General features: G+C 39.2%; 1 protein-coding gene across 1 annotated transcript in view; it reads left to right on the forward strand.

Moving 5' to 3' along the window:
• Positions 1-12762, forward strand: part of LOC132834281 (dynein axonemal heavy chain 8-like) — a 1170382-nt gene that overhangs the window by 382263 nt on the left and 775357 nt on the right. The window contains exon 19 of the mRNA XM_060853001.1: positions 8446-8562. Within this exon, the coding sequence (XP_060708984.1) occupies positions 8446-8562 (117 nt within the window). The remainder of the gene's footprint in view (positions 1-8445; positions 8563-12762) is intronic.

A 12762-nucleotide genomic window follows, 5' to 3' on the forward strand; every position in this document is an offset into this window, starting at 1 on the left:
ATATATAGCAAATTAGCAGTCTATTTTACATCTTCACCTATTGTCTTTTTGATTAATATGTAATTTGTCCCAGTAAATTGTCAATATGTTTTTTTTGGGGAGGGGACTGGAGTCGGGGCAAGGGAAGGCTTCTGGTTTGCTATTTTGTTTAAATTTGAGTTTATGCCAGAATAAGAATGCTCAGTGGAGGGTCAGTTCAAATATAATATGTCAAAAGGGCTGCTGCACAAACCTAAGCCAGGCTTTATGAAGTTAATATACAAAGACAGATTACAAGCACCTAACTTCTATTTCTTTGAAGTTCGACAATTGAAGGCTGTTTCACTCATTGATATTGAGGCTTTGGAAAAGCTTCAAATTAGTGTCACAAGTTTAATTCCCAGTTGTAAGCATTAAATTACCCAATGGTTTTGTCTAAGAGCTGGCTCTCGAGCCCTTAGATGTATGTGTGTTTCATTTGTTATGTATAAGATGATTTATTATAGATGCATTGTCATTTACTACTACAGAACCTGAATATTGCTGAAACAGAACATTTTTTGAAGCTTTCATCCTGGAGTCAGGGGAAACCAACATTTATTCAGAATGAGAGGAGAATACTGATTGGTTGCTACATGGGCTCTGATCAGTTATTGCCACAGAGGATGCACCAGTTAATGATGATTGACAGTTAACTATTAGACTTTGTATCGATATTAAACCAGATTGACTCTGATTGGTCAACAAATTACCCTGAACAATGAACCAGCAAAAAGCTGTCATTATTTTTGTTGTCTTGAAGATGCACCAACATAAAAAGAAATTTTTAAGAAATCAGTGAGAGTAAGATAAAGGCCCACGACTGTTAGGGGCATAAATCTGTCACCAAAGGAGATGGATTACCAAACATCCAAAGCAGATATTTTCCCCTTTGAAGAAAAGGGATGATGAAAATTTACTGTCACCTGAAAATCTGCACTGGAAATCAAGATTAAGACTTTCAAAAGTGATTTTAACAGCTGATAAAATACACTTTTGATAATAGTATAAAGAAAAAAGCAAGTTAAGGAAGATATTTAGTTTTAAATAGATTGTTTGGAAAAATCAGTAATTTGAGATATCACAGCCTTAACAGTAAAGTTAATGATTTTTTTCAATGACTTTGAGATAAATAAACAACTTTACTTTGTAATTAAGGACACTTGATTGATTTGAAATTGCTGAAAAGCATCAAATGTGAGAAATAGAGCAGATATCTAACCAGATAGTATCAAATTCAGTATCAAAGTACCTTTGAAGTAGGGAAAATGGGCATATATGTGTATTTGGCAGTCCTAGTAATTTAACGAGACCCCTTCATATTGACAAACACTGCTGGTTTTTGATGGACCACTCTGGTCCCTATATCGATGCAATTGACTGCTCCCAGCATCTTCTTTGGCTGCAAAGTTGGCTACAACTGGTTGTCTAACTCAGGTGTCCAAGGGTAAGTGTATAAGTTGTTGTGCCCCAGTGAAGGCAGCATTAATCATCTCCTGGCTACAATTGCGTGCATTCATTTGAAATTCCACAGAGGTACTTATTGGCTCCCTGAAAGAATCGACACACTGGAAGGATTACACTCAAGGGATCCACAATGGGATTTCCTCTCAGTCTTTGCAGACGCTGGTGTTCATCCAGCAGCTGGCACATATCCCCTCTTCCATTCTGAGCAAGAGAGACAGATGCTGTGCCAGAGATCTGTGCCCTATGGCTTACCCCTGATAAGAGCATCCCCCCCAGTATCCAAAATGGTATATTTGGAGTCAATAAAATCTGGTATTTAAATCAAGGCTAATGGCGATTATGTAAATCATTGTCAATTGTCATAAAAACATACTCGGTAAAAACAAGGACTGCAGATGCTGGAAACCAGAGTCTAGATTAGAGTGGTGCTGGAAAAGCACAGCAGGTCAGGCAGCATCCGAGGAGCAGGAAAATCGACATTTCAGGCTTTTGCCCAAAACGTCGATTTTCCTGCTCCTCGAATGCTGCCTGATATGCTGTGTTTTTCCAGCATCAGTCTAATAAAAACATACCAGTTTCACTAATAGCCTTTAAGGAAGAATATTTGCCGTTCTTACCTGGTCTGGCCTTCAGTCAACCCTTGAAGCACACTAACGTAGTTTGTCTCTTAACTGCCCTCTAAAATAACATTACAAGTCATTTTGAATAATTGAGGCCCTAACACAGATCCTTGTGAAATACCCTGGTCACATTCGTCTTCAAGAGAATGATGATGAAGGACTATGAGCTACTTGAGCAAATTGACATGGAGAGATGTTAAGCTGGCTTACAAGTGGACAAATCTCCAGGTCTGGATGAAATGAAACACTAGTTGCTTTGGGAGACAAGGGAAGAGATTACAGGAGTACTGACCCAAATTTTTAATTCTTATCTGGCTGTGCGGGAGGTCATGATATGGAGGTGCTAGTGTTGGACTGGGGTGGACAAAGTTTATATATTTTTGAAATTCCTTTGGATTCTCCTTAACCATTTTTACCAAAGCTATCTCATGTCCCCCTTTTGCCCTTCTGATTTCTCTGTTGAGTATACTTCTACTGCCTTTATACTCTTCTAAGGATTCTCTCGATCTCTGCTGTCTGTACCTGACATATGCTTCTTTCTTTTTCTTAATCAAAACATCAATATGGGGTTTGAATATATATTTATGTTTAAAGATTACCTGTAAAGAACCAAAGAATTACAAACTATTTGAATATTTTTGAAATTTGTTTTATTATTTCTTGGAAATGAAGGTGCTGTGGTTTTATTTGGCTTTTGACTGGAAACCAAGTGACTTTAGAGAAAAAGCTGAGCAAAGAGATCAAGGAGATAAAAAATGAGATTTATTGTCTTATTTGCAAAAAAGAAAAACTGGCTTAGAGTGGACTAGAGACCCGTATGCCAATGCTCTGCATTTACAGTTGTTTTCAGACCAAGAAGCCAGAGTGAAGTACACATGACCAAAGCGACAAGACTCACTCCAGAAATCCTGTCCTCAGTTGAAGTCCCTGGGAAACTGAATTTATAAGTACTAAGATTTCCCTGTCCCTGATAATACCTGATGAAAAGATGAACTGTGACCATTTCTAAAGAATTGACTCTAAATAGATTGAACATAAATCAGCAACCTAGAGCTGTCAGCAATTTGGCTTCATCAAAGAAAATTGTGAAAAATCACATGTTACAAGCTTGTCAAAAAGGCACAGCAATTGTCATGGAAGATCTTAGCCTACATATAGAATAGAAAAATCAGATTGGTAAAAATAGTCTAGCTGAGGAATTTATTGTAACAAAAATAAAAATTGCTGGCAAAACTCAGCAGGTCTGACAGCATCTGTGAAGAGAAAGCAGACGTCGCGTTTTGAGTCTGGTGACTCTTTACCAGAAAAGTTTCTGGTGAAGAGACACTGGACTCAAAATGTTAACTCTTGCTTTCTCCTCAGAGTTCAACCAGCAATTTCTGTTTGTGTTTCAGATCTGCAGAATCTGCAGTTCTTTGTTTCATTAATATGAGGAATTCAATGACTTTTGTTATGGCAGTTTCTCAGACTAGAATATTTGGCACTAATTAAAGAGCAGGCCATACTTAGACCTGGTTTTGACCAGTGAGGTAGGAATAATTACTCACTTCATAGTAAAAGCCTCCCTGGGTAGTAGCAACCACAATTTTACTTATTGTTTAAAGGAGAGAAGATTGGGTATAAGATTATTGACGGCATACAAGATTCAGAAGGGACTTGCCTAGGTGGATGCGGAAAGGATGTTTCCTATTGTAGGAAAATCTAAAACTCGTGGTCATAGTTTAAAAAAGAGGTTTCACCTTTAAAAAGAGATGAAGATCTTTTTTTCACAGAAAATGGTGAATGTTTGGAATTCCCATTCTCAAAAGGCAGCGGATGCTGAATCTTTAAATATTTTTTAAAGCAGAGGTATAAAGATTGTTTAGATTAGATTACTTACAGTGTGAAAACAGGCCCTTCGGCCCAACAAGTCCACACCGACCCGCCGAAGCGCAACCCACCCATACCCCTACATTTACCCCTAACCTAACACTACGGGCAATTTAGCATAGCCAATTCAACCTGACCCGCACATCTTTGGACTGTGGGAGGAAACCGGAGCACACCCGGGGAGAAAGTGTAAATTCCACACAGTCAGTCGCCTGAGTCGGGAATTGAACCCGGGTCTCAGGTGCTGTGAGACAGCAGTGCTAACCACTGTGCCACCGTGCCGCCCACTAATTACCAGGAAAATGGAAGATTATTGGTGCAATGCAGCAGTGTAGAGTTGAAATTAAAGTGAGATCAGCCGCGATCTTATTCAATGGTGGGGCAGGTTAAAGAGCTGAGTGGACTATACATGTTTCTTTCTCATATGCTTGTACGTAAAACACAAATAGTTATTATATTCGATCCTTCATTTTCAGTCCTTTGGCAGACAGCTGTCATTTTTATGTTGTACGAGTATGTCTATGTGTGGGTTTAGAGACAAATAGTACTTTTCTTGACAAGTAGGTGACGTTTTTAAACATATGTTTGTTTTGTGATAAATTGATTATTTTGAGTCCAGATTGGACAGAACATAAAAACCAGCAAAGAATGAAAAAAAAAACAAATTACAATAGGAAACATCCTTTCCGCATCCACCTAGGCAAGTCCCTTCTGAATCTTGTATGCAATCAATAATCTTTTACCCAATCTTCTCTCCTTTAAACAATAAGTAAAATTGTGGTTGCTACTACCCAGGGAGGCTTTTACTATGAAGTGAATAATTACTCCTACCTCACTGGTCAAAACCAGGTCTAAGTATGGCCTACTCTCTGGTTAGTGACAAATATTCTAGTAACAATATTCAAATTAACAAAAAATAAAGAATGAGAGAAAACTAGTCATAAATATAAAAATAGATTTTAGATATTTTTAAAATAGAGCATGTAGTGAGCATTGGTCTTATGGCAAGTCAGACCCAAGATTAAATTATGGAAAATAAGGGAATTGCAAGAATTGCAAATGAATTAAACAAACAGGAGTTTGCACGAAAGAGGATATGAGTAATAACCCAAATGCTAATCAGGAATTGGAAAGGAGGAACCCAGAAAAATAATAAACATCAGAGCATTGGTATTATTCGAATTGTTAGAGAGGCAAGCAGATATGTGCCTGGAATCCTGATGTTCCTCTTCCTAGGGTCTGAAAAGAAATGAGCAGTGAGACGTTGACATATTGGTTTTGTGACTATTGTCACAATGTCGGTCTTTTTACAAGATTACTATGCCCTTGAGTTTTTTTTTCCCAAGAGGGGGTAATTGGCTAGGCTCCAACTGGGATGGGTTTGAAAGGTTTATTTGGCCCTTTTTTGTTTACCCCGAACAGATAATGCCTCTGGCCTAAGCCTTTCATGTCTTTAAAAAATATATGTAATCAAAAGGAAGTGGCCAGCTAGCTGTGTAGCTAGCCTTCATTTGTATTAGAGTTTTTGATTCAATTCAGCATAGTGTGTGTGAAGAAAGGCTGCTGGGGCAAGTCTAGCCTGGGACTCTCTCTCTCTCTCTCTATGACTTAAAATCTGTAAGCCCTGGTTTGTTTCATTTTTACTCTTTGTACTAAGGGATATGTTTATTGGACTGTTGCCAATATTTTCGGAACAGCATCATTAAGTTGGCAGAGTCTTTTGGGTTTTGGATAGCATAAGTTATCCGGTATTCTATTTTCTGTTCTTTGTATTTCATTCTGTAATTTTATAAATAAATTCTGTTTGATTAAAACTTGGTAGTCGGATCAGCTAATTCACTCCAGGAATATCTACTATGCACTTAACTAAAACAAATAGCAAAGTTATGATTGGGCTACCTGCTTAAAAGTGTGTTGAGGGGTCAGATCTGGTCCATAACGCTATACTATGGCTTTCAGAGATGTATTTTGTTATTTCTTTTAATGAAGGAAGGTTGAGAGAGTGGTATTGAGTAGTTTGCTCAAAGCCAATAAACTCAACAACTTTGGTGAGGCTTTTTTAAAAGTTGAAACAGTAGAAACTGACTGAATAGGTGGGGTCAGGTTCCCTTAGAACTGGGTTTTTAGTTTTAGCTTTCTGCAGTTGCTGGGATCTTGAAGCTAAATGTGGACACTTTGATTCCTTTCTCATTTACAGCTAAAAGCTGGGGTTCTCTTCCAGCAGATAAAATTGCATGTGAGACAATCTATTTTGCCGAATTTGCCTTTTCCAAGGGTGTGTTTATGGAATGTTACTATATTGGAATTGTTCATTATTAGTAGCTAATATATCCATACATATTATTTTTGTAAGCATTTTGTTTAATTTTTATTTTGTATTTTAATTATAGTGTAAAAATAAAGCGTATTTTGCTGAAAGTCAAGTTGTTTGACCAATCAAATTGCAGCTGGAATGCAAAACCTGGCACTTACCTTTAAAAGCATAAAAAGCTAGTGTCAAAGCTGTCTTCTTAATATATTTTGAGGGGATTTGTTCTGGTACATAACAAATTTGGTGCTCTTGTCGAACTCAAAATCTCTAATTCCAGATTGGATTTAGGATTATTAGACTCCAAAGCAATGTGTACTAAATATTGGTATTTTTTATTGTGGGAATTGCATTCGGTTAATTTAAATAGGGTGTGCCTTGTGTAGTAATGGCTGTTTCAGTCACAAAAAGTCTCCTGGGATGGAAGAAGTTACTTCAGAGTTTTATAGAAAGTGAGCAAGGCAAAACATTTGGAATTGGCAGATTAACTGGATTTGGAAACAAAGACAGAAATTGCTGGAAAAGCTGAGCAGGTCTGGCAGTAACTGTGGAGAGAAATCAGAGTTAACATTTTGGTTTGGATCTGAGGAAGGCTCACTCAACACAAGACATTAACTTGATTTCTTTCTATAGGTACTGCCAGACCTGCTGAACTTTTCCAACAATTTCTATTTTTGTTTATGATGTACAGAATCAGCAGTCATTTTGGTTTTTATTAAGCTGAAGTCCATACAAACAGGGGAGGTAATTGCAGCAATAGCTCAATGTTTGTGATTTCCAGAAATGCAATGGAATCTTTGGAAATGGCTAAAATTCAATTGCTAATGAAGCAGCTTGAACATGAAAAGGAAATTAAACTGTTTGAATTGCAATTGAAAGCAGAAAAAAAGCAGAGAGAGACAATAGTTCTAGCAGAGGCATAAGAAAATGAAAGAACAGACTTGGCAGAATGAAAAAAAAGGAGAGGATGTCCCTAATAGAAGAAAGGGAGAAAGAAAGGGAGGAAGAGAGAGTTTTTGAACTTTGGAGATTGGAACCGAAAACTCAGAGTTGACATGAAATGGTGGAGGTAGTGGTAAAAGGTAGGAATCGTGTTCAGGACAGTAATGGAGAGCAATCCCATTGTTGCCAAAGGCCTGATGGGGATCTGTTTAAACATGCCCAAGCATTGCCTAAGGTCAACGAGAAGAATGTAAACACCTTTTTCATTTCATTTGAGAAAATGGCTAATCAAATAAAATGGATGGTGACCATGTAAGTATTATTAGATTAGATTAGACTTACAGTGTGGAAACAGGCCCTTCGGCCCAACAAGTCCACACCGACCCGCCGAAGCGCAACCCACCCATACCCCTACCCTAACACTATGGGCAATTTAGCATGGCCAATTCACCTGACCCGCACATCTTTGTGACTGTGGGAGGAAACCAGAGCACCCAGAGGAAACCCACGCAGACACGGGGAGAACGTGCAAACTCCACACAGTCAGTCGCCTGAGTCGGGAATTGAACCCGGGTCTACAGGCGCTGTGAGGCAGCAGCGCTAACCACTGTGCCACCGGGGTCCAAACAAAATTGATAGGCAGAGATAGTGAAGTATTTGCATCACTATCAGAGGAGGTAGCTAGGAAGTGTGTTGAGGTGAAAAAACCATCTTAAGTGCATGTGAATTAGTACCAGAAGTCTAAGATCACATTTTAGGATCCTAAGGAGAAAACCTGATCAAAGGTGCAAAGAGTTTGATAGGAGCAAGCAAAGTAACTTTGACAGGTGAATAGGGGCATTGTAAATAGATCAAACATACGAAACAACTATTTTGGAAGGGTTCAAACATTCATTTCCTGAAGTATTGTGAACTTATGTGGAAGAGCAGAGTTAAAACTGCAAGGTTAGCAGCAGAAATGGCAGATGATTATGAGTTGGTTCATAAATCAAAGTTTGGCTTCTGACATCAATTTCAGTTTGTGAGGTATAGAAAGCTTATTGAATGATGGAGCAGGCTCAAGTATTTCCTCCTCTCCTGTTTCTAATGATTTTATTTATTTATTGTATATAGAATGACTTGCTAAATAACCCGGTGCCAATGAAAATAATTTCAACTTGGTGGCTTTGAAGCATTTGTAATAATTTTATGTTCAAAGTCTGTTGTTCCTTTTTTGTTTAGATTGAGTCTATTCTGAGACAAGGAGTCACGTTACTGAACTGGTCTTCTCTAACACTTGACCAGTTCTTTTCTGATGCGAATGTAGCCTTAAATGAGTTGATTACGTTGTTAAAGACAGTAAGTAGATGGCTTAAAAACTGTTAATGAATTTATTAAATTGAAAGATGATAGTTGTAAGAAACAAGAGTGTTTCATTTTACTTTGGCATCTAGTGATGACAAGTTCTAAATAGCTATGGGCTATAATGAAATAAAGCTTGTAATTGGAGTAGCTTTATATCATGGTAAATGTATGTATGAAAAGACATAGAATAGTAAAATAATAGAATGGTTAGAGAAGGAGGACATTTAGATCTTGTCTGCGTAGTTTCTCACCATGTTCCATTCACATAGCACTGTGAATTTAACCTCTTCAGATATTTATTCAATTCCCTAAAACAGCTTCCACCACATTGTCAGAGAGTGTCTAACCCTATGCTGCATCAAATCAATTTTCTTAAGCCACGAAGGAAAACAGCTCCAGTTTCTCAAGTTTATTAACAGAACTGAAGTTCATAATTCCCAGAAACATTCTCATTGTCTTTACTGTTTCTTCTGTGCATTCACATTGGTCTGCAAATTAGTTAGTTGAAGACCAAGGTTATGGTTCAACCAACACTAGACACATAGTATGAAGCACCCGACTGATTGCTATCGATTCTCATGGCTATCGACAAAATATTGTACACTGTTACTGTGCTGCTCGTAGATTCTATTATTGATGCTGCCTGGACTGGAGGGTATGTCTTATGAAGGAAGGTTGAGGGAGCTAGGGCTTTTCTCATTGGAGTGAAGAAGGATGAGAGGTGACTTGATAGAGGTATACAGGATGCTGAGAGGCATAGATAGAGTGGAAAGCCAGAGACCTTTTCCCAGGATGGAAATGGTTATCACAAGGTGCATAATTTTTAAGGTTAATAGAGGAAGGTTTAGACGTAAGCTCTTTACACAGAGAGTGGTTGGTGCTTGGAATGCACAGCCAACAGTGGTAGTAGAGTCAAATACATTAGGTGAAAATGTGTTGCTGGTCAAAGCAAAGCAGGCCAGGCATCATCTCAGGAATAGAGAATTCGACGTTTCGAGCACAAGCCCTTCATCAGGAATGAGAGAGAGTAGCCAAGCAGGCTAAGATAAAAGGTAGGGAGGAGGGACTTGGGGGAGGGGCGATGGAGGTGGGATAGGTGGAAGGAGGTCAAGGTGAGGGTGATAGGCCGGAGTGGGGTGGGGGCGGAGAGGTCAGGAAGAGGATTGCAGGTTAGGAGGGCGGTGCTGAGTTGAGGGAACCGACTGAGACAAGGTGGGGGGAGGGGAAATGAGGAAACTGGAGAAATCTGAGGCTTCGGATTTGTTGTAGGAACAACAAATTTGGAAACTACATTCCAACCAACAAAATTTGGAAACTACATTCCAACCAACAAAATATGGAAACTACATTCCAACCAACAAAATTTGGAACTACATTCCAACCAACAAAATTTGGAAACTACATTCCAACCAACAAAATTTGGAAACTACATTCCAACCAACAAAATTTGGACCTACAACAAATCCGAAGCCTCAGATTTCTCCAGTTTCCTCATTTCCCCTCCCCCCACCTTGTCTCAGTCAGTTCCCTCAACTCAGCACCACCCTCCTAACCTGCAATCTTCTTCCTGACCTCTCCGCCCCCACCCCACTCCGGCCTATCACCCTCACCTTGACCTCCTTCCACCTATCCCACCTCCATCGCCCCTCCCCCAAGTCCCTCCTCCCTACCTTTTATCTTAGCCTGCTTGGCTACTCTCTCTCATTCCTGATGAAGGGCTTGTGCTCGAAACGTCGAATTCTCTATTCCTGAGATGCTGCCTGGCCTGCTGTGCTTTGACCAGCAACACATTTTCAGCTGTGATCTCCAGCATCTGCAGACCTCATTTTTTACTCAAATACATTAGGGACATTTAAGTGACCCTTGCACAAGTACATGGATGATAGTAAAATGTAGGGTATGCAGGTTAGTTTGATCATAGAGTAGGATAGAAGTTTGACACAACATTGAAGGCCGATGGGCTGTGCTGTACTGTTCTATGTTCCATGCTCTAAGATATCAATGCACACATCCAGAAAGCAATTTCTATCTTGAGCCAGTTTCATAATATTGTCTGAGAAGAAGTATCACATTCAGCTGAGGCCTAATATAAAACTCTACCAGGCCCTTTACTTACAGAATGCAGAATCTTCAGTATGCTACAGGAACTACACTAAAGCTTTGAAAACTTCCACAAAATGCACCTGAGCTTTATGATACAGAAGGTAGTGCCTGGAGTGCACTCCCAGAGGAGGTAGCAAAGGCAGATACAAAAGCAACATTAAAAGGCACCTTGACAGATGCATGAATGAGGAGGGAATAGAGGGCTATGGAGCATAGAGGCAAAATGTCTTTAGTTCAGAAAGGCATCATGTGTTGCTACAGACTTAGTGGGCTGAAGGGGCTGTTACTGTGACTACTGTTCATTGTTCTGTTCTTTGTTCTTTTGCTCACTCAATTAACCTGTCTATATTCATCTGCACTCTGAGTCATCCTCACCAATGGCCTTCCCATGCAAAAGTGATTATAATACATTCACTTACCTTATCTAGGCCATTAACATACATTATTAAATAATTGTGCCATAACCACTGACTCCTTTGGCACTCTACTAGCTTCAAGTTACCATCCTGAAAAGGCTTTCTTACCATTACTCTCCGTCTTGAAGAGGGTTTGTCAATCTTCAGTCTAAAAAAAAATCATCACCAACATAACGGTGCTGGGCTCTTAACCCATTAAGTAGTCCAATGCGTGATACCTTAACAAATGCCTTCTAGAAATTCAAATGTATCACATCCACTGCTTCTCCTTTATTTATCCTGTTCATCACCTGCACAAAGAATTCTCACAAATTTGTCAAGCGTGGTTTTCTCTTTGTGAAGCCATGCTGACTCTGCTTTATCATAGCATGTATTTCTAAATGCTCTGCTATTACATTCCTTATAATAGATGATAACATTTTTTTCAATAGCATCCATGATATCACTGGCCAATAGTTAGCTTTTTTGTTTCATCCCTTTTTTAAGTAAAGATGTCACCTTGGCAGTTTTGCAGTCCTCTGGAATTTCTCCGGGATATAAGGATTCTTGAAAGATTACTACCAGTGCATCTAATATCCCTGTAGCATCCTCCTTTAATATCTGAGGATACAAGTCCATCAAGTTCAGCGGACTTATTGGTCTTTAGTCCCATTTGTTTTTCTAGCACTTTTACTCCAATGATTGCAACTGCATTTATTTCCTTTCCTCTTTTTTTCCCCTTGATTATTCAATATTTTTGGAATAAATGAGTGTCTTCTACTGTGAAGACTAATAAAAAGTGTTTATTCAATTCCTCTGTCAGTTATAGAGTCGTAGAGCCAGATAACACAGAAACAGGCCCTTTGCCCCAACCCATCCATGCTGACCAGGTTTCCCAAACTGAACAAGTCACATTTGCCTGCAATTGGCCCATATTCCTCTAAACCTTTCCTATCTGTGTACCTGAACAAATGTCTTTTAAATGATGTAATTATACCCATGACTACCACTTCCTCTGGCAGCTCGTTCCATATACGCACCAAACTCTGTGTGAAAAAGTTGCACCTTAGGACCCTTTTAAATATTTCCCCTCCCTCCTTAAATCTATGCCCTCTAGTTTTGGACTTCCCTACCCCGGGGAGAAGACCTTGAATATTCACCTTATCTATGCCCCTAATGTTTTCGCAAACCTTTATAAGATCTCCCTCAGCTTCCTACTCTCCAGGGTAAAAGGTCCTAGCCTATTCAGCCTCTCCTTATAACTCAAACCCTCCAGTCTAGGCGACATCTTGTGAATCTCTTTTGCACCTTTTCCAGTTTAATAACATTCTTCCTGGAGCATTTAAGACATTTCTGTTTTCTTCATTTCAGGGCTTCTCACTGTGACCAATCTCTCCAATCAATTCATTAAAATCAGTGAATTGCCTCTCATTGTCCCTCCCCTTTCTCTCTCGTCAATAAACCGGACAAACATGACCTACATATCCTTTTCAAAAGGCACCGACACTCTCCACCCCAGGGATCAGAGAGACAATCTAAAGGGAGAGATCAGAGTTTGGCTTCTGCAGCTTGGTCTGCAGCTTTGAATTTTTGGCTATATGATCACTGGGAAACTCTAGTGGCATCAGTGGGATAACCTTGAGTTTATACAACCTGGAATCAGACCTTGTGTGTGATAAAGCTGCCCCTCATGTCC

Source organism: Hemiscyllium ocellatum, chromosome 3 (assembly GCF_020745735.1).
Source record: "Hemiscyllium ocellatum isolate sHemOce1 chromosome 3, sHemOce1.pat.X.cur, whole genome shotgun sequence".
Lineage (NCBI taxonomy): Eukaryota > Metazoa > Chordata > Chondrichthyes > Orectolobiformes > Hemiscylliidae > Hemiscyllium > Hemiscyllium ocellatum.